Source organism: Pelecanus crispus, chromosome 8 (assembly GCF_030463565.1).
Source record: "Pelecanus crispus isolate bPelCri1 chromosome 8, bPelCri1.pri, whole genome shotgun sequence".
NCBI lineage: Eukaryota > Metazoa > Chordata > Aves > Pelecaniformes > Pelecanidae > Pelecanus > Pelecanus crispus.
The window spans coordinates 33,597,327-33,619,580 of record NC_134650.1 but is presented as its reverse complement, the minus strand read 5'-3'; the positions used below and the strand labels follow the sequence as shown (position 1 = coordinate 33,619,580).

Sequence of the window (22,254 nt, the reverse complement as noted above, 5' to 3'; positions counted from 1 at the left end):
GCTCTCTCGTTTTCTGGGTCGTCTTTGCTTTTTGTTTTATAAGCATAAGGCACCGATTGTGGTAGAGAATTGGTCTGGGTTTTCTTACTGTTTGTATAAATGTGATTGATAGCATGATCAACTTACTCTGAGGAGGAAGATCTTTTAATGTCGCTTGAACTTCTGATTTCTTCAATCTGGTCTCTTTGCGAACGTACTTTGATCACAAACTTACTTCATGTGGCAAAAACTCCAAAATTTTTATTGGAAATGTAGTGCTGATAGACTTCTGGGAGGGTGTTATCAAGAATTTCTTCTGTAAATCCATTAAGATCTAACTTGATATCAAGGCTCATGGATGCCTGAACAAACAAGCGTTCACTCTGAACTTGTTGTTCTAAATCAATACATCTGTCTTCACAGAGATGCTGTATTTTTATATAATGCATTGATGGAAGATGTATTTAACTTTTGTCATTCACGTTCCGGTAGTTTCTAGACAAAAGTAGAAAAAAAGCATTTTGTGTGCTGCTCTGAGCTCTTTTGATTTTACAGTCATTGAATGCCAGAGAAGAAATGAATGAGGACTGGCTCGGACAGCTCGTTTTTTAGCTAGGAATGCGGGCTGCCTGTGAAAAGAAAGGCGAATTGCCATTTCAAGACCCAGGGAGTCGAGTCAATGGTTTCACCCAAGATGTTGAATTCATTCCTATTTGCATGGTTTCCTGATTTAAAATACTAGTATTTATTTCAAACATGAAGTATCGGTTATAAACAATGCAAGGAAATGCTGTTACTGCCTGTAAAATGTAATATGTCTTTCATATAACTGTAAAGAGTAGCTGTCTGATCAAAATATTTCCGAGTAAAGGGTTGAAATCATCAGTTCATTATTTTAAAGTGAATGGTATCAGTTACCCAAATAGCTGAGTTATTTCACTCTTTACAAAAATGTGTATCAAAACATGATGTCACATCAGGCATAAAGGAAATACATTGATTGTATAAATTCCAAATTTTTGTTTGAAGCAAAATGTTTTTCCTATGTGGTTTTTTTTTTTAATTAAAAAAACCCCAACAAACCAAACCAAACAGTGGAAAGGATTACCAGCAAGCTATTTATTATTAATTCTCCAAAATGCATCTTGCAAAGTATTATTGATAGGACGATAGGACAGTCTTCCCATAGTTTTGAGATCTACAAGTTTTTGTCCTGCGTCGTTCTTTAATTTGTTTGCATAGTAAGTAAAAGCAATGCAGATGGTGTCTGTCATACTCTTGAATTGTTTAAATAAGATGTTGTCCCTATTCATGCTATATCTAACAAAATAGTTAGTTAGCAATGCTAATAAATATTTTTTCATTATTTTCTAGGGCCCTTTAGAAAATGATTTGGTAGTACATGTGGCCCTGATAGCAGAAAGTCAGCGGTATGTATTTACTTTTATTAAGAATGTATGTATTAAGGAAGTGTTGAACAATAGACAGTATTCAAGGAAGTGTAGAATATAATACTGCTACTTGTGTATCTGCTGCCAAGATCATTGTTAAAAATAACACTGTTCTGTGATTTGTCATTAAAGCTATCATTATTTCATTTGCAGCCTACAAGTTTTTCTGAACACATATGGAATCCAAACTCAGACCCCCCAGCAGGTGGAACCAATTCAGATATGGGCTCAAAAAGAACTTGTCAAAGTAAGGACTTCTGCATTTAAAATTATTTATCTATCTATACGTTTCTTTTGTAACGATAGGAATTTATATCAAGCTATTAGACTTGTATCTGCTTAAGCTTGTTATCTACCTTTTTGTGTTATTCTAATTCAATTGCAAGGTACGCTGACACTGGTCAGTTATGCATGCCTAGTTAGTGCTTTCAGTGAAACACTGAAGCCCACATATTCTATATTATCTGATTAGGCTTATTACCTGGGCCACTTTCAAAGAATAATGAATGAATAATAAAATTTTAGTAATATTAATAGCACAGTAGACTAAGTGAAACTTGATGGAGAAGCAAGCAAATGAGCAATAGTCAAAGAAATGGATCGAGGCAGTAGGCATAAACCATCATATAATTTCATAGTGTAGCCCCTATCACAGGTGTTATGCAGTCTTCTGTAACTGTATTTTAGGAAGTCACTTGAGTTGACTATATCCAGGAGGTTTGGTGTTTAAACCCTTTTCGGTTTACCCCTTTAACTCAGCACATTTAAAAATCTACGGTCAAAAATGACTGGCCTGAAGGACATCTTCAGAATCCCCTTCGGCCTCTGTGGAGGCTTCAGGTTTTGCTTTTTCTGCACAGGCAAGTGTCTCCTAACAGAGCACCGTATCCGTTCACTTCAAGGGCTGGCCCTTTAGCCCTTACCTGTACTGAGCCTCACTGATGATGCCCGCTTAGATGCAGCTGTTCAGGCAGCTGTCAATGCCACGTGAAGAGAGCAGTCAAGATGAATGGCATCTACAGGCCACACTGGTCCATGTCAGCATTCTCTCAGCACTACCACGGCCTCTTTTTTGTTCAGTCATTTTTAGTACTTTATATATAGCACTTTGGCTACGCTGAGTATGTGCTTCAAGCTATCCACCGCCGTTTGTCCTGGAAATGCATTTAAGTGTAAGAGACTATGACAAATGCTGCTCTCAATGATAAATGTGTTGATCAGCAATTGTAGGTAAACTTGTCAGAAGTCCTAATAAAAATCTGTACGATTACTGGGTGCCTCTTTGCCTCTATCTCTGATGCACCTGGACCCTTCCTCTGACAAAACCTTGAAAATAGTCCCACTGTACATAAAGAAGCCTTAACAAGCTATGGGAAACTGTCAGACAAGTAAGCTGATCCAGAATCACGGGTGCGCACTTGATGTATTTCACACTTCGCCACCTGAAGTTTGATGGTGGATCAGGTACATAAAGCTTTTGTCTAACTTTGAATCGTACAAATTGTCTCAAGCAAGAGTGATGAATTCTGAATGTCTGGGGAAAGTATAATCAACGTATTTAGTTTATCAATCCTGAAGTTCCAGTTGTGGAATAAATCACTATGTGAGTCTCTCCCTCTGAAATCAGGATCACATGGCTGATGCCGTTATCTGTATCAGAAGCCTGTAGGACGCAGAAAAAAGTAAAACCAAAAAAGAGAACACAGCAACCTATTTTAGGCTCCATAAGTTTGTGAGGATAACTGATGTACCAAAACCTTGCTAGCTTATGCAGAAAAATGCTTACCCCAAATAACGACTGCCCCTAACACCTGAGAAATACTTAAATGGAGAGAAAGGTCCTTGTTTACATTCAGCCTTGTTCATTTCTCAGCCCATTTTTGCTCACTAGTTTTCTTGATAATGTATTTCAAAACGGTTTCTCTCTGACTGTATTTATCCTGAAATTTGGTATCTGAAATTTTGGTTTAACAAATAGATACTCCATAAATTCACTGTAGAAGTATATATTGTCTCTCTCGGTCATCCATCATTTCCTTGGTCTGCCTGACAAAAAGATGAGACCTTCATTAAGTTTTATTATTATCAATTAAATTCCTATATAAGCTATGACAACTTCTGTGTTAGGATTTATTTTTCAAAAGCTGGCGAGACATCTGGCAATTCTGACATTGTCTTTATAGTCGTGATGGGTAGGTATGTCTGCCTCATCAAAATTTACTTTTAAAAAGGTCATGAAAACATGAAATCGCTTGATGCAAAACGTATTCCTAGTGGGCTTCCAGAAAAGGCTACACTATAGCTGAATAGCTGTGAAGCTCAAGTAACAGAAGTGTTTGGGGCATTATGAGAACTGAGGTTTGATCTGTGGGCTTATGCAAAAAACCAGTACAAACCAAAAAGCAAACAAACAAAAAAAGCCCTGGTAGTATTTGTCATCCTTTGTGGGGAGAGCAAGCTAATGCTGGAACAATTATCTGTATTTTTGGGAAAAGAGGGTTGATCCGTAGAGAATGTGGATCTCGGTATTTGCTATTCCAACGCTGTCAATTCTCAGTAGTGTTTAATTAGAAACTTTTGAACTGGTCTAGTGGCACTTGATAACAGTTTAAACCACTAGACTTAAACAGGTGTGTGTCCAAAAAAGTACTGTAAAAAGAAACAAATGGAAGAGGGGAAGACATTGATTCAGAAAAATTAGGGATTGAAAGTAGGACTGGGGGTCATGGAAACAGATCCACAAACTCTAGGGTGGGGAATGAAAAGAGGAAGAAGAGGGAAATAAGAAAATGGGATGCATGCAATATATAGGGAAAAAGTACATAGGTAGTGGAAGTATAGTGCAGGAGAAAGCAGAATACTCCATAGGCATCAACTGGTAACAGATAAAAGAACACAGAAGCAGATGGTGTGAAAGACCACTCTAGTTTGATTCACTCTCGTAAATCAACTCAACAGTCCAGTCTGCTTTCACAGCCATTTGTTGCTACTAGCAGCTTCAATATTCCAGAACTGAAGGGGGTTTTAATCAAAAAATCCCTGCTCAAAGCAGCTGGGCTTGCATGAAACTGTACTCTTGTTCAGTTGCTCTGGCGCTGAATCTGAACTGACGTTTTGATGGTAACAGACGAAGATGGAAAGCTATTACTGGCAGATGAAACTGCTTTAGTAGACTGTAGAACAATACGAGGCCTCAAGCTAAAGAAAGTTTTCAAAGGAAGAGACAGTATTACGGTACACTGGAGTTCTTTTTTTTGTTAAGAAAACATTTTATGGTTTATGTTCTAGCAAAATCAAGGTCCTTTTAGTGTTAAATTGTAACATCTACTGCCATTAGTCTCCATTATTTACTACAAAAAGGGGTTCAACATTCTTTTGGTTTTGTTACGTATAGATGGGTTACTTAAAGCTGTTAATGTTTTCATGTCTCCATTCCTTTCCCACTTGAATATGGTTACTTAGTCCGGATGAACAGGTGGTGTAGGTAATTTTATTTATTTTCTTTTTAAATAGTTCTTGGTATTAATGCAGCAACATAGGCAATATCAGGAAGGCCCCAAGCTGACAGCAGTAAAAAGCTATTGAGTGTAATGTTTGTTCAAATGTTTGTTTTCATTTGCTTCTGAACTATCTTCCTATAACATAAAGAAAGATTGAACTTAGAAAAACGTTCTGAATTCTGAATGTTCTGAAGTTTTAGTAATAGTGGGTTCCTTACCTAAAACAGCCCAAATAAGGAAAAAAATTACCCCTTTCAGTCCAGTTTAACTGATACGTTCATACTGTCTTGCGTGCAGCTTAGTTGGGTTTTTTAATGGTTTTATTCTCATACACTGTAAGAAATTAAGATTATTTCTTTAATATGCAATTCTTACAAAATTGTATCAGTTGAAGTAATACTAGGCGTACATAATTTAACTCAAATAAGAATCAAGCAATGAATAACAAGATGGTTCCCTCTTGCTTGTGTTGTTGATGCATTAATTTTGCAGGCCTTTACTAAAATTAGAATAAAGATCTTTAAAGAGTTCCTATATTACTGTTTTACCTTTGTATCCACATTGGAAAAGCATTACAGAGGGCAAAACTGGCCAGAGAATAAATGCAAATGAGCCTTTAAAAATGTTCCTTTAAAAAAATTATTTCAATGAGCAATCTGAAGATTTTAAAAATATTTAATTATATAGATTAGAAAAATAATAGGAGTAAGAGGGTAAAAATAAGACCTAATATAGGAAACAACAAGTTTTAGTTGGATTTTGAAACTGTGCAGATGGGCAGGACGCTGCTGCTCTACCCAAGCCCAAAGTTGCACCCGTGTGTCCTAATCATAGCATCAGGACCCTACCCAGCGCTCCTGCTTACCCTTGAGGAAGACATCTCTCTCCTAATGTAAACCAGTATGAACTGTATTCATGTATTCATGTATGATGTATGATCCTGTATTCATGTATGAACCAGTATTCCTGTATCAGGAATAGTGTGGCCAGCAGGAGCAGGGAGGTGATTGTCCCCCTGTACTTGGCACTGGTGAGGCCGCACCTGGAATGCTGTGTCCAGTTTTGGGCCCCTCAGTGCTAGAAAGACATTGAGGTGCTGGAGCATGTTCAGAGAAGGGTAACGAAGCTGCTGAAGGGTCTGGAGCGCAGGTCTTAGGAGGAGCGGCTGAGGGAACTGGGGTTGTTTAGTCTGGAGAAGAGGAGGCTGAGGGGAGACCTTATTGCTCTCTGCAACTCCCTGAAAGGAGGCTGTAGTGAGGTGGGTGTTGGTCTCTTCTCCCAAGTAGTTAGTGATAGGACGAGAGGAAATGGGCTTAAGCTGCACCAGGGGAGGTTTAGATTTGGAAATTAGGAAAAATTTCTTTACGGAAAGGGTGGTCAAGAATTGGAACAGGCTGCCCAGAGAGGTGGTGGAGTCCCCATCCCTGGAAGTGTTCAAAAAACGGGTAGATGTGGCACTTCGGGACATGGTTTAGTCTAGTCTACCCTTGATTGGCTTAGAGTAGACTTGGTAGTGTAGGTTAATGGTTGGACTGGATGATCTTAAAGGTCTTTTCCAACCTAAACGATTCTATGATTCTATGAACCGTATTTTCACCTTCATGAGTAAGGTGCAAATCCTTCACCCTTGCAAAATTATTGTTATTAAGAGGGAAGGGGAACCGTTACACCTTATCTGGAGCAGAGTACTGGTCTGCCAGAAGTGACGTGCGTTGCGCTGGAAGGACGGACTGACTTTAGGGAGCAGACTGCTTGCGTCTTGTCGTCTTGCAGCTTGTGTTTCTTGCTTCAATTACATAGTTGGTTTCTCTTTGCTGTAAAGAAACCTGCAGTTATCAAAAGAATTAAATTTGGTCTTTGAACTGTACATTTACCAAATCTAGTGTTCTCTTAGTTTATTGATTGTTATATAGATGTATGTTTCAAAAAAAAAAAAAAAACAAGGAAAAAACCCAATAGAAATAATGACCATGTTTTAGGAATCGTGTTTTCTAATTAAAGCAGAATGCACACAGCTTTCTATGTGAGACCCAGTAGGAGCATAAGAAAGGCTTCTATCTAGGTTTTGCTCAGTTTTCATGATTCTTTCTCACAGGCTTACTTCCATTTGGGAGTCAATGACAAACTGGGATTATCTGGAAGACCGGACAGGCCTATAGGATGCCTTGGAACATCAAAGGTTGTTGCAAGAAATTTGTATATTATTGTTATTGATGTATATTTCAGATAAACATTGAATTCCTCTCTGAATGATTTTAAATAGAATTGAAATGGGTTTTTTTTATGCATAGATCTTATTTTAAAGTCCTTGTAATGTATTTTGCTATTATGAATGTGCATGCTCTGTCTTGCTATTAAACTGTCATATGTTTCCTAGACATCCAGTTACAGTAATACTTGGCCAAAACAGGCTGAGTGGTGATGAAGTGAAGGGCTTTAACAGAAACAGAATCTGGATCTGCATACCTAATAAAAAACAAGAGTACCTAAAATTAGATACATAGGTTTTATGTTAAATATTTTTTTTTTTAAATTCAACTGTTCTACATTGATTATTACTTTGATAGTTTCAAAATACCTTTTTTCCTTTTCAGCTACTTCAGTGCTTCGATATTTTAAAGAAAAGATTAATGGAAGCTTTCTCTCTCAACAGATTTATCGAATACTAGGAAAGACTGTAGTTTGCTACTCGATCATTTTTGATCTAAGTGATTTCTACATGTCTCAGGATGTTATGATGTTGATTGATGACATTAAGGTATTTATCTGTAACTCTTCCTTTGAGATCTGACAAAAATAGAGTCTGTAGAAGAATAAACTGTGAAGTCTGATAAAATGGAAGACTTGAAAGGGAACACGGGATAGCATGTATTCTTCCAATATAAAAATAAACTTGCAGTTTATGCTGGAAAATGTATTAAGATGAATATCCTATCAGCCCAGTAGGAGTTCTAGTAAGTATCTCTATCTGACAAAAAACCCCACCCAAAAGTGATTTGGAATGCTGTAGGGCAGCAAGCAAATTATCATTTGCTTCTTTGGGAAATGTTCTGGGCTGAAAAGAGGAATGAGACTTGTCTGTTTAAGGGAAATATGAAAGCCTCACCTGGAGGAAATATTACTCGACTTTGCACAAATATTAAAAATAGCCTGCCTTCCCTAGCTTCAAGGCAGGCAGCAGTGCAGAGCTTACCTGTCAAGTGCCCTGTGCTTGAGCAGCTACTTGCAGCGCGTAGAAGGTGGCGCTGGTTACTCCATGCTAGCGTCTGTGCTTCAAGCCCTGGATTCCCACGTGTGCTTACTAGGTCACTACACGTAGTTCAGTACACCGCGCTCTCTCTGGTGGTTCAGTCTGGGATCAATATATATGCTAGGAAGATTTTCAGAAAAGTTGTGAAACAGCAGTGCTTGAAAGCAGCTTATATTCATTGAAGAAATCTGTTAGTGGTTTATTAGCTAATTTATTAATCTGTTGGGTTTTTCAGTGCTGTTATTTTAAGATAGCTCTTCTAATATCTTATACTGTGTATTCTGGTACGTTGTGCTTGTGTACTGGTTTTTTTTGTGACTAATGTATTATTTCTTACCTAGAATGCACTGCAGTTCATTAAGCAGTATTGGAAAATGCATGGTCGTCCACTCTTTGTTGTACTTATCCGTGAAGACAATATAAGGTAGAGAGAGAGAGAGAAATGCATTATTTGCAGTGTGGTATTTACCTAATTGCAAGATTAATGGAGTTCTGTTTCAAATTTCAGAGGGAGCAGATTCAATCCAATATTAGATATGTTGGCAGCCTTTAGAAAGGGAATTGTTGGAGGAGTGAAAGTTCATGTTGACAGAGTACAGGTATGATGTTTTTCCTGAATGTTGTGTTCTTACCTCCTGCTCTTGGTACACGTATTCCTACTGCTTTTGGTTTTCATGTGACTTCTAAGTATTTTATTTAGTATCATAAAATTAAGGGGTCAAGACCCAAGACATTTGACACAGTTTTTGTTTTATCTCAAAAGAAACATGGGTTTATTTTCATTCCTTTTGATGAGTCTTTTGAAAGTGATAATGTTCATAGAGGATTTTCAGAAGGGAGAAGGTGGTTTGTTTTTTTTTTTTTTATGTTCGGGTGAAATTACCACCAAAGGATAAATCCACGACGTCAAGCATTGAGGGGTTTCTTTTGATTAGATAATGAACTGGGGGGGTGGTGGGGGTGTGCTTCACATATATTAAAATGATTACAACAACTAAGATCTACTTTTAACATCTTTGCTGTTTGAATTAATCTTAAAGCAGAAACATTACTTCATTAAAATGTGAAAATTACTGAGTCAGGTGCTGGTTTTAGATACTTATATGTGCTAGTTAATCTTAGGTTACACCTGTTGAAGAACCTTCTTTTTGTAAGAGAGAAGACCAAAGACAGAGTTATGATTTCTTGTTCCCTAGAAAATCATGAATTTGTAGAAGAGCTGGGTCATTTGTAAATGAAATACTCATAGCTGTAATGGTTTAAGATATCCTTGTAATCTTTCAAATATTTATGTTTTTCTACTGGTCACATGTAGGTCATGTAGTCTCCCCTATTATCATTTACTTTTCCTATAGCAAGTGCCATTACTGTCCATGGAAAACCTTTCATTTGTCTACAGTGTTTGTGGTTGTGTTTTGGTTTTTTAAATTTAACTGCAATGACTTTCTTGCCTTGCATATGATTAAACTGATGTATTATCAGGTGAGAAATTTCTCAGGATTCATAATGTGTCCTTATTTTAAACACTACACTGATAAGGTTGTCAGGGAGTGAACTTCCCCTTCCATACTCATCAATCTTATGGAAAGATTTTTTTTTTTTTAAGTAATTAGTAGTTTTAAAGTATTTAAGATGTTGGCAGTCATTGGTCTTTGCTTTATTTGTTATCCATTAAAAAGAGTATATGGTAAAACTAAAAAAAAATGTTTATTTGGCTTTTAGGCACCTTTAAAAAAAAAAAAAAAGGCTGTGTGAAGTATGATGCTTTAAAATTGTACTGTGAGCACCCTGAGGCTTCGTCTGTTACCCACAGTCATGATTTCCCTTTGCAAATAGTTAAGATGTGGTTAAGCGATCTGATGCCTGGCCTCTGCTAAGGGGTAGTCGTATGCCCTGTTCTCTGCGAGTCAGGCGTGCACGGGAGCCGGCAGAGGAAGCACCCAGGCAGGAGTGACAGAGGAGAGGGAGCAGTGCTGGTGGCCTGGCTCAGGCTCTCTGCCGGTGCCAGGTGAAGGCTGCAGTTATTTGAATGATTGATGACAAGTCCAGCACAGGCCATTTCTGCCCTCCCTGGTTTGTCTTTGGTCATTGCCTCTGCTTCAGTTCTGCTGATGAATTTGTGTCTAACTGTGCTGTAACCCACAATTATAGAATGATCAGGTGTGAAAGCAAAGCCAAGCAAGATTTGGTTAATAACGGTTAATATCGCAGAGGTGAAGAGCTGGTAACTTTTGTAGATCGACAGAGTAGGTCGAATCATGTGCAGAAATCGCTTCCAGTGGATCTGCCATTGAGAGAATCATTAGTGTAACAGGGCCCTAAATCAACTTCATTAAATAGTCACATACTTGCTCAATCCCCCTGTAGACTGAACAAAATCTATTAAAAAATCCCACAAGAATGCCTTATACTTTTTCCAGAGAAAAATTCGTAACATCCCTAAATAGTGTACAAACTTCCCCACATGTCAGTACAACACATTTACTTATGTTGCAGCATATTAGATATTAACTTTAAGATTTAATTCCTGTTACGGCAGTAAGCTAAGGATATAAAAACTGGTTTGGGTTAAATGGAAAATCGTCTTGCATCTCTTATTTATTCTTAATGACCTTTCTCTTTGGCACCTTTCCAAAGCCCTTACGTCTTTCTTTTACCCTTTTTATAAATGAATGGTGATCAGCGCATTGACTGGTGGAACATGGTGCTCTTTCTCCATCAGTTTAACTAATCTCTCAATCTTGCTGCACGGTTGTCACATTTTGGAAATAGCCTTGCTTCATTAGGGGGGAGGATTTGGGAGAAGAAGAAGGGACATGTCTAATTCGTGGTGTCTTCTTACATAATTCATCTATTATATATTGAATCTTTGAATTGTATTCAGCTGCTTCATTTAGGTGCATATGTATAAACATCCCTAGAGACAGAATGTATGTCTCAATTGCGTGAATGCTTTTTTTTCTTGTAAAATATACAAAATGTAATTTCATTTTAAAATGTCTATGCTTAGAAGACTTGCAGCTTTCTTCTGATTTTCATCTTTATTGTCTGTTTCCATTGTCGTGTGTTCAAGCAGATATGCAAAGTCAAAGAATGAATGACACTAGCAATAAAAGCAAAGCAGTTTTTTATATTCAATCATCCCACAGTGTAACAGATCAATATTTTACTGCAACTTGTGTACAATGAAAATGGAATTTAAAAGTTCACAATACATATTCAATTTTGTTTGGCTAATGAGAACCATCAAAAAGCAGTCTTAAAAAGCAGTCTTCAAAATGCTGTAGTACAATACGTTTCCTCTGGAAGTATACAAATAGGAAATCCATATAAATTTGGAGTGAATGAATTGTAATGACTACATCAGATAAATGCAACACTGAATTTCAGGTATGTAATATTCTGCGACAGAAGTAGTTGTAAGCTGCAAATCAAACAGATGTGCAAATTTAGGGCAGGCATGCTTGGATTAAGGTGCAACTACAGAGTAGGAAATGCTATTATGTTGCATTTGCGTGTAACATCACTGAGCCTGGCAGGAAAACTACCCATCCTTCAGCAAGCCCTGAAACAATGAGCATTATGATCCGTAACACGGGTATCATGCAGGACTCTGAGGAATGCAAATCCTTATCTTGTGTGTTTTCATCAGATTTTGAGAAAGGGGGCTGGACGTTGCTTGCCTAAGCTATACGTTGCAGGCAAAAGAACAGCAGAACGCCAGCAAAAAAGAGACAGCAGCCCCAAGAGACTTCTGCTGTCTTAAGCGAGATCTTAAGAAAGAGGAAAATTACTCTGAAAGTGTAAAGATATTTGGAACTGTAGATAAAGAAACTACTTTCTCAGTGGAAACCACTAGCAACATACTGAGATCGAGAGACAACTATATAGTTATGTACATTTCTGCATCTTTTTTAATTTTTTCAATTTTTCATTTCAGACATTAATATCTGGAGCAGTTGTTGAACAGCTTGACTTCCTAAGAATTGCTGAAACAGAAGAGTAAGGCTATGTGCAAATAATAATGATGAAGTATTGGATAATTAAAATCTTTTCTGAACTATGAAGAAATGATTTTTTTTTTTTTTTTTTTCCCCCAGGCCTCCTATATTTAAGAGTTTGGAGGAGTTGGATCTTCCCAAACATTCAAAAGTCAAGAGACAGTCTAGTACTCCAAATGCTTCTGAATTTGAGCAGCAACCAGATGTAAATATTAATGACTGGAAAAACAAGTCAACATATGAGATCCTGCAGAAACTTAATGTAAGAAAACTTGATAAAAATACAGTGTAACTTCATTCTCATGAAATGAGAAATTATGTGCTGGTATTCTTTTTAACAGCAGCCTACTTAGACCAACATGATTAGTGTCATGGTTCAATGTTAATAATATAGCTAGTAACATGAAATGTCTGATGTTCCTCTTCATACTTGGGGAATCTTCCTCTTGACAGTCCTTTATCTTAACATGACAGAACTTTCTGGCCCTTCATGCTGTAATTGTTGGCTTCTATTTCTCCCAGCTACCCAAATCATCTTCTGGTAATAAATTACCATCTAAAAGGACATCCATTTGTCATGTGCCTTATGAGTAGATATTTTATTGCTAGGCTAAAATTCAACAGCTGGTATTCACTCTGATAGACTGGTAACTTCTTAATGATACCAAGGGAAAGTTCCAATCTGGGATTTTTCCTGTACCTAGAAGAAAACTACCAGTGACTAGATCCAGCGTTCAGTAGGAACACACAAAGTATCCTGCTTGGATCCCTGTGTCATTACAAGTGTTTCTGCTGTAAATGACAGGACCCAAGATCAGAAAATCAGGAAACACTTCTGAGGCCAAATTATTACAACTTAATTTGACCCATGGAGCAGCGACAATGATACAGCATACATAGGGTATGAAATAGTTGTGAAGTCCCCTTAAAAACAAAATGTGTAGACTTCAATTTTTTGTTTAAAAAAAGGCACTTTGATTTCACTTGAAATTTTTAATAGCTCTTCTGGTTTTGCTTCACTGAAAATCTGAAGGCTATTTGTGGTTATGTTGTTGCTCTTTTTTTCTTTTTTTTGAAGGACTGCAATTGCCTAGCAAGTCAAGCATTACTCTCGAGTATATTGCTTAAAAGGGAAGGACCGAATTTTATCACCAAGGAGGGTAAGAGCTTCTTTCATTTGACTGTTCTGAGTATTTCAGGAAGCAGCTGTATGTTTAGTTGTAATGAACATGAATAATGGCCATGCAGGCAGGCAGTTGTGTAGCTATTTTCTTTGCCATTTAAAGCAATTTCTGCATTAAATGGGACATGCATAAATTCATAGCGTGGTGAGGAATGAGCTGCTAAATATAAGAACTCTTTTAGATTGTTTGTAGGCAGGTGCTGTATCTGGTTGTCATTTTGAACACATAGCTATAAAAAATAGGGGATTTGACCTTGTATAGAAAACTGAAACTAAAGACAAGTTTGTGTGTCTGTAACATTTAGTCTGAAACGGGTGAAGCTTTATACTGAATTTTTATTTTACTTTTATGTAATCAGACTAATTCAATATATCTGTGAATCCTACTCTAATTTGGTATTATGGCTTTGTATTAGAGCACAGGATTTAAATTCATGTAAAAGAATTCGAAGAGGCTACTAAGGCTTGTGGCTTTTATGCTGCAAGGTTTGATTCCCTCTCCCCCTGCCCCGCCCCCCCCCTCCCCCGGCCAAAGACTGCTTATTAGCTGCTTTTCTATATATGAATACTCCTCAGAAAAAAAGGAATGTTAAGATCAAATAATATTCTCTTAGTTATTCATCAAGCAGTGTAACTTACCACCTCATCTTATAGAGCCCTGCTTTATAATTTTGATATAGGACAGCTGGTTCTTGTGAGGAAGAGTTGTCATTTTGACATATACATTATATCCATATTGCTCTATTAAAAATGTCATGGAAAACAATGTAAAGTGGAATAAAATTCATTGGCCGATACACGGTGCATTGTTGAAATAGAATCATAGAATCATAGAATCATCTAGGTTGGAAAAGACCTTTAAGATCATCCAGTCCAACCATTAACCTACACTACCAAGCCCACTCTAGACTAATCAAGGGTAGACCAGACTAAACCATATCCCGAAGTGCCACATCTACCCGTTTTTTAAACGCCTCCAGGGATGGTGACTCCACCACCTCTCTGGGCAGCCTGTTCCAATGCCTGACCACCCTTTCCGTAAAGAAATTTTTCCTAATTTCCAGTCTAAACCTCCCCTGGCGCAGCTTAAGCCCATTTCCTCTTGTCCTATCGCTAGCTACTTGGGAGAAGAGACCAACACCCACCTCACTACAACCTCCTTTCAGGTAGTTGTAGAGAGAGAGAGAAATACAATGAGAGAGAGAAATACAATGTGGATCCAAAGCCACGGTCAGAATCTGAGCATTACGCACGTGTAGCCTCTGAAGCCGGCTTTTTCGCCACTGTTACCTGTACTGTTGTCAGGCTTTGACAGCCTCTGTAACTTTCTTCAGTCCTTTGTAGGTTGTGTCCTTCTTTGAGCTGGAAACAACTTGAGGCAGACTTCCTAACTTCTGTAAGCAACTTTTGACCATTAGATCATGATGATGAACTTAAAAACTCTCTTGAAACCATTTTGGTCAAAGAAGTACTCTTGTGCCTCTGACTGTTGAGGGCTAACTTGCCTTTTTGTGCCATCCCATATGAAATAGTAGATGATGATAACCTTTTTAATATGCACCTTGTGTTAAACAGTCTGAGTCACTGACTAAAAGTTCCTGTCCTCCTACAACTGGAGATTACTGAGACTGACATTAAATAATCACACAATCAATAAAACATAAATTAAAAATAAAAGCTGAAGAACCTTGCATGTTCCAGCTGACAGGCGCAGGCTATGATTTTGTGAGTCAACTTCCGCTACTGTTGTTGTTCTAGATGGACTTACTGTTCACCAATAAGTGCCTGGCATGAAAAACACTGCCATTCCCTTTGAGAATTTAAAATCTAGAAGCTAAATGAAGTCTAAATAATGCAATGTTTGTCACCATTTTTACCTTTAACATAATGGTCCCCACTTGACCCCTGCATAGTTGAAGAGGTGTCAGTATAGCAAGTTGATGCACTATGATCAACTATGGGCTGACAAAAGAATGGTATCTGTTGTTCTGACCAATGTAATTTATGTTCTGATCAATGTAATTTATGTACTTCATGCCTTCTCTGAATCCTGGACTACCCACTTTGACTTAGAAGCAGCGCTTTTCCCATTTCCTGCCCTCTCTTTTTTTAGGTCATGTCTGCACAGCACGATGATAGTTTAACACATAGCACTTCACAAAATGTTCTCTTTGGTTTTGGCACACAGAAAATCAGCTTGGAGAGGGAGAGTAGTAAATCAGTGATATAACATCTTATATATCTATCCAATATCCCTTCTTGTACTTTGCAACAGTGCTAATTAGCTTCGCTAGAGCAGTGCTGTAATGCACCTGATTACCAAAGCTAGCTCACACAGTCACTTAGGCATCTTTGTGGGCACCTTATAGTGGTTATTCAGCACAGAGCCACAAAGCAGCAAAAGATCAATTTTTCACACTCTCCCAACTTCCTGTAAAAGGCAAATCTCATGCCCCACACGATTAACCAGGTGATCTATTGTTCATATACAAAGCTAAAAACAACTCCTGTCTGGACAAAGCTTGTAATAGCTGATATTCAAAACCTAACATCGCTTCCATGAACTACACTGTGAAGCACAAGACTTCCCTGTTGCTTCCTGTAGGTTTTAGCTCAACAAAGAGGCAAGACAGTGGAGAGAGTATCTACATCCCGTATCCAAACCAGAATCTGCAGTATGAGGATGTACCTTATGATGGGGATGTACCTTTATGTGCCAAGTCTGTACGCAGATTAACTTTCCCCAATATATTACAACAAGAGGAGATACCCTAGGTCTCTTTATAGCATGTGCTGCAAATTTAGCTAATTCTGGTTTGGCTTCTTGCATAACAACATACAACCGGATGGTAGGGGACTTGATTGTATCTAAATTTTAGATGTTGAGCACAGTAGGTAAGTGCTTTACTAAAGCTGATTCAGAATTAACTGATCTCATCAAATTTACCTTATTACTATTAAATGAAAACCTGTGCATCTTTTTTGTTTGTGTTTTGTTTGTGGTTTTTTTTTTTTTAAATGCATTTAGGTACTGTTGCTGAGCATATTGAAAGAATCTATAGACGAGCTGGCAGCAAAAAGCTCTGGTTTGTATACATATATCATGTTCCTTTTGTTTTACACTAATTTTTTTTTTTTCCCCCTAATGTGTTTAGCGAGTTAAAGCCGGATCCTTATGCACTTAAAGGGGGAAAGAAAAAGGACAGCTTTACTGAAAAAATTTTATTGGTTCATTGCAGCTGAAGATCTGGTCTATAATACTTTAAAAAAAATTAAGAAGAATTTTCTTACTGTTATCTTGCAAAATATAAGACAGTAATAAGCTGGTTTTGCTATGAGTACTATTGCCAATATACAGTTCTCGTTAAAGTCAAGTAATGAGAAAAGAATACTACTATTCTTATTCCTTACAGGGCATGGTAAGATATTATCAATAGCTTTCTGTAGCAAGGCTGGTGATCCAAATATAAATCAGTTAAGTTGTTACACAGTTGATTTGTTGCCTCAAAATAATTTGCTTTGAGCCTGACTTTGTCACAATAACCTTAAAAGGTTTTAGCAAGTAGCTTGCTATTTACATGTTGTTTATTAATTCCTTTGCCCTGAAGCTCAGTAGAAATTTCATTTCTTTTTATTGAAGAAATGAGTTGAGCCTGTCCTGAATTCTGTTCTCTCACTCTGTAACTATTCCTAGCAGATGAGCCTGTAAATATAAAAACTGTTTTTCATTTTTGTCTGTTCATACAGTTAAATGGGCCTTTGCCAATAATAAGGTAGAACCAAAATACCTTGGTGGTATTTTCTGTAAAGAATGAAAATCAAAAGTATTTTTTGAAACAAAATATGTAAACTGTTTTTCATTTCTCTTCCATGATTGCCATGTGACATACGTACAGGTTGGTGTTGCGCTACAGTGCTGCATTTGCACAGAAATTTTCTTCTTCTATAGCCCCACATATTACTACTTTACTGGTACATGGGAAGCAGGTAAAGTGCCCAGAGGTCTGAAACGGAGCTCCGTGAGATTTTGGTTTTCTTTGCTTATTTGCGTTTTGGTAGCATCAGCTAATGCATTTTTGAAATGCTTTGCTCTTGATCTTAAGAATTGCTTAGCAGTTTTCACAGGAATCAGTATCAACTGTTTGAATTTTTTACTAACACTATAGAATTATTAAAACTCGTTCATTATCTCTGTGGATAAATGATTCTTAGTAGCCTAAAAGCCTGTGCTAGAAAAGCTCAAATATGGGCCTGTTAGGTTTGTATTTTGTCAGGAAATTATTATTAAAAGAATTTATATCTTTAACCATCAACTGGATATATGAAAAAATGTTTTTCTTAGCAGTTACAGCCAGTTTTTAACCTAGCAGTTTACACAAGTCTCTTCTTTTCACGCTACACATGAGAAATATTACCTCAGCATGGAAAACAAAACAAAGCCTTGGTGTTACGTGTTGTACTTTCTCTTGCGAAAGCTTTCTAACTCTTCCTTAAATAGACTAAAAAATTACCAAGCTTATCTTGCACAATGATGAAAATGTCACAAAAGAGGAGCTGGCATCTCTTACCTGTTTTCAAGATGATGCTGGGAAAAGAATGACAAGCTTTTTATGGAGGTAGTTTAATGAGTTCTAACTAAATTTATTTTTGATCCATTAACCTAAAATCCATAGAAGATTACATAAAATCTGACCCAAATTCTGCTTTTTAAATAATGTATGTATTTACTGAGTTACTTCTGAGATCTCTGCTGTGGCAGACTTCAAACTTATATATGAATTCATTAAACTAGCTTTTGATATGCAGTGGGATTGCTCTGTTTTCTGCCCTCAGGTCTGTTGTGCGCTTCGCAGCAAGTCTTTTAGGTAAACTAGTGGACAGCCTTGCACCATCTATTACTAATGTTTTAGTTCAGGGCAAGCAGGTAAGTCTTTATTCCTCAGAAATGTATTAAGGAATGATAACAGAGAAACTAAATAATGGGCTTTTTAATTTTGAAGGCCTCTGATGCTTCTCTTAAAAGTACCCAACTGCTTAAAAAATTGTTACTGAAGAAGAAAAATCCAGAGAAAATAAAGATACACTGAATACTTGCATATACCATGGGCTAATAAATTTATTTTATTTAATGACAGAACAATATTGAAAAGACAGTACAGTGTCTAGATAAGGCGGGAAGAGGCATGATGTACATAACTCCTTAGATTTTATATATATATGCCCTCTTATTTCACAAAAGTAGATGGAGTCAAGTATTAAAGCTTCTTTTTAAGACTTACTTAATGAAGATGTAGCCACTCTCTCTGTAATTGAGCCTAAGACAACAGATGGGTGGCAGCTGAGCAAAAAGTCTTTCAGGATTTTAGTTTTCTGTTCCAAACAAAGTTTAATCATCAGTGTTTTCTTCCTTTCCTAAGGAGAACTGTTTTTTTCTTTTTTGTCCTCCCAGCACAGTAGTTTTAATTAAGTTCATGAAGAGCTTCCAAAGAATAGTAATTTAATATTATGTATTTTTGTATTAAAATTGTATATGTGTACACTTACCTGTATGCAATGCTATTATGACAGATTTGTCTTTGTCTTACTCCAGACTGAGGTCTGGGTATGTGCTTCTGGTGCTACATAGCTACAGAGGAAGCTGCATCCACATGCAGCACAATTTGTAGCTGTTTGTTCTCAACTTTTTAACCTAACTTGCTTTCACTGATCCCTTTATAATAATGATCTTTATTATAGGAGAAAAATTAGCGTTGCTGTGTTTTACTGACAATAGATTAAAAGCAAATCAGACTTCTAACAAAATTCCATTTTTGTGGTTAAACAACCCAGTAGCAACAATATATTTTCTTAAAATGAAGGCTAGAACTTTAGGATGCTATTAGAAATAAGAAAACAAAACTACGAATTTCCTTCTGAATTTTAAGTGAGCTCCACAGCTGAAATGTCAGAAATGAAAGGCTATCTGAACCTAGTGTACAGTCGTGATTATACAGCCAGTTTTGAAACCAAAGCAGTGGTCTTGTACCTTTATTTTCATTTGGAAAAATATATTCAATGTTTACTGTGGTCTTTAGTGAATTTTATTATTTTAATAGCACCCAACTAACAGTACTAACAAGTATCAGTCATTGACATAAAACTGGTTTTGTATTGTGAAATTTTAACAAGAAAATCAGAGTTCTTGAAGCTTCATTTCTGAATTGCTTCTATGGTGCTTTTATTCCTGTCCATACCTTCTGAATTGTTTTCAATATACTGTAGGTGACACTTGGAGCTTTTGGCCAAGAGGAAGAAGTTATTTCTAATCCCTTATCCCCAGGAGTGATTAAGAACATCATCTATGAAAAATGTCATTTACAAGATGAAAGAGAAGCTGTAGTTCAGCAGGAACTTGTCATACATATTGGCTGGATCATCTCAAATTCACCTGAACTTTTCAGTGGCATGCTGAAGATACGGATTGGGTCAGTAAAGTATCTATTGTTGTTCTTGCTACTAGTATTGCAGGGGAACATACGCACTTCAACAGAGATTATTGCTACATCACAAAAATGGTTTATATAAGATGATGCAGCAAAACTTGTCTACTTCAATTTTACATTTCTAGGAAGCCTGCTTTAAATTAGTGTACCAAAACCAGGTACAAAACTCAAATTTGCCAGTCAGCAGTGGAGGAGGGGCAGTCCTTGCAGTAGCCCATTTGAAGCTTTCCTACAGCTAGTACAGCAACCTATAGGATTTTTTCAAAGCTTGATCCCTATCATGTAAGGGCTTTAAAACCAAAACCAGCGTAGTGGGGTTAGATGTATTCTGTAGAGCAAATGAGCAGTGGCAAGTGTGCTGCCTCCAGGTCACCCTGTCCTTGCTGGCAGCCAACAGGCAGGATGTTCTGCCTGGCTACCTAGCGGCCACGGAGCAGGGACCAGCTGGCTAGGCAGACCGTGCGTAGCTCTGGCATAGACACAGTGACTCTCCGTTAGCAGTGCAGTGAGTTGAAGGGGTTCTGTTTTAGATCGCAACTGGCCTCATATCCATACCTGAAATAATAAAGTATGCACTCGAGTGTATTAGTCGTGCTCCTGAGACAGTTTCTTACCTGGCAGCAGACATACAGCACAGTGGGTGCCATCTGCAGTTTCCCAGTTGCAGAGTGGATACAAAGTCTGCTCGCAGTTTGCTCTCTGTGCATGGGCAGCAAGGCAATCTCTGCAGAAATCTTTTTATCACGTATTAGGTACAGGTGTGCTGCACATGCCTAAGGCTGGTAACTAGCCCAGATTTCATTACTGGTAAACATGTGATGTGGACATGGAGTCCTAGAAGCATAACGGATCACACCAAATGCTGGTGGTTCTTTTACAGTGCCCCGTAGGTACTGTAGATGCACACAGGGTGTGCTGCTGCCTGCCCACCTATCAGGCAGGTTAGAGGGACTTGGTGGAGGCTAGGGATGTGCTGTACTGGCAGGGAGGGAAGGATCAAGAGGCAGAGAGGACAGTAAGAGCTTTTACTGTCAGACACTTTCAGGACTTGAGGAAGAAAGAGGCAAAAGCGCACTCTAGGATTAAAGCTCCTGGATGAGGCCTTTAAAAGCTCTTTGCTCACTTAAACATGTCATGTATGTCATGTAGGTTTGGGGCAAATGGGTAAAGGGTAGAGACTACATAAATGCAATAATTGAGGAAGGGTGCAGCATGAATTTGATTCCTTTCTGAAACCATACAATTCTCCAAGTCAACATATGCTTCTAGTTGCATTCTCTGGTTTCTAGTAAGTGCTGAGCTTGTGATACAGCCTTGTCTACATCTTAAAATCTTAAAAGTCTGGCAACCATGAGCAACAAATTCCTTGGAAACAGTGTTTCAAGGTACTTAAACGATTTCTTTTCAGAGCTTCAGCACAATAATCTGCCTAAGAAGATAACTTTCTCTTGTAAGAGTGTTGTCTGTAATGGGGACTTCAGGTAATAAAAGCCCTCTGCAGTTCAAATGTATTTACCATTACAGCTTTTCCTAAAATATTTTGAGGCACTAAGGTATACTTCTGATACTGAGTGAATCTGAAGATCTGATCTCTGGCATAACGAAGACATTGTTCAAGAGCAGTTCTCTACACAAAAATACGTAATTGCTATGGTAAAGAAAAACCTGATTTATCCTATAAGGTTGCTAAAAATGTCTTTTTGTTCTTCAAAAAAAACCCCAAACAACCCCCGCAACTGAATAGTATCCCTATTGCAGACACACATGCCACTTCTTGACTGTTCATCAGCTACATAGTTGCCCAATTCGATACTAAATAGGTTAGGCAAACTATACATAGCTTAGGAACCACAACCTGAATCAATTTTAAAACATCATTTGCCTACTGGATTGTTCTATTTAGTTTGTTGATAAGATGACCTACAAATAGTCTGTGCTGGAATGTTATCATATTCCACGGTATCTGCATTTACTTTGCTATCTCAGAAATTAATTCTTTTTTCACATTTAGGAAGAGACAGATGCATTTGAATAAGCACTTCTTTGAAGAGGCCAGGTGCTACTGACTGAGATTTACAGAATTAGTGAGCATGCTTTAAAATTAGAACTTAAGTGTTCCATCTTCCAAATCTTTTTTTCATAAAGAAAAAACAGCATTTCAGCACTGAAGGTAGACACCAGCAGTCTTTTTTCTAGCACACAAGATTCATGCTTCCACTTTAGCAGGAAGTCATGATAAAAACTTTTCAAATCACCTGTATTACATTTAACTGCAAGTACATCTATGCTTTTGCACTTGAATACCTTTTCTGTACCCTCTACAGATCCACATTACTCCTCTTTCTTCCACCTCCTCATTCTCTGTAGCTAATCCTTTTTGCAATTTTTTTTTCCCGTTCTTCCAAGGT

At 37.5% G+C, this 22,254-nt stretch overlaps 1 protein-coding gene across 12 annotated transcripts in view; it reads left to right on the top strand.

The window, feature by feature from the left end:
• Window positions 1-22,254, top strand: part of PHKB (phosphorylase kinase regulatory subunit beta) — an 87,841-nt gene that overhangs the window by 55,657 nt on the left and 9,930 nt on the right. For 8 of the 12 annotated variants that reach the window (XM_075714778.1, XM_075714782.1, XM_075714781.1 and 5 more), the window contains 12 exons: window positions 1,354-1,409; window positions 1,584-1,677; window positions 7,026-7,109; window positions 7,584-7,688; window positions 8,522-8,604; window positions 8,689-8,779; window positions 12,121-12,182; window positions 12,281-12,443; window positions 13,260-13,341; window positions 16,393-16,450; window positions 17,261-17,351; window positions 19,626-19,828. In XM_075714778.1, the coding sequence (XP_075570893.1) occupies window positions 1,354-1,409; window positions 1,584-1,677; window positions 7,026-7,109; window positions 7,584-7,688; window positions 8,522-8,604; window positions 8,689-8,779; window positions 12,121-12,182; window positions 12,281-12,443; window positions 13,260-13,341; window positions 16,393-16,450; window positions 17,261-17,351; window positions 19,626-19,828 (1,172 nt within the window). Of the gene's footprint in view, window positions 1-1,353; window positions 1,410-1,583; window positions 1,678-7,025; window positions 7,110-7,583; window positions 7,689-8,521; window positions 8,605-8,688; window positions 8,780-12,120; window positions 12,183-12,280; window positions 12,444-13,259; window positions 13,342-16,392; window positions 16,451-17,260; window positions 17,352-18,197; window positions 18,289-19,625; window positions 19,829-22,254 lie in introns of all 12 variants that reach the window. The other 4 variants (XM_075714779.1, XM_075714784.1, XM_075714785.1 and 1 more) reach the window with 2 other exon arrangements.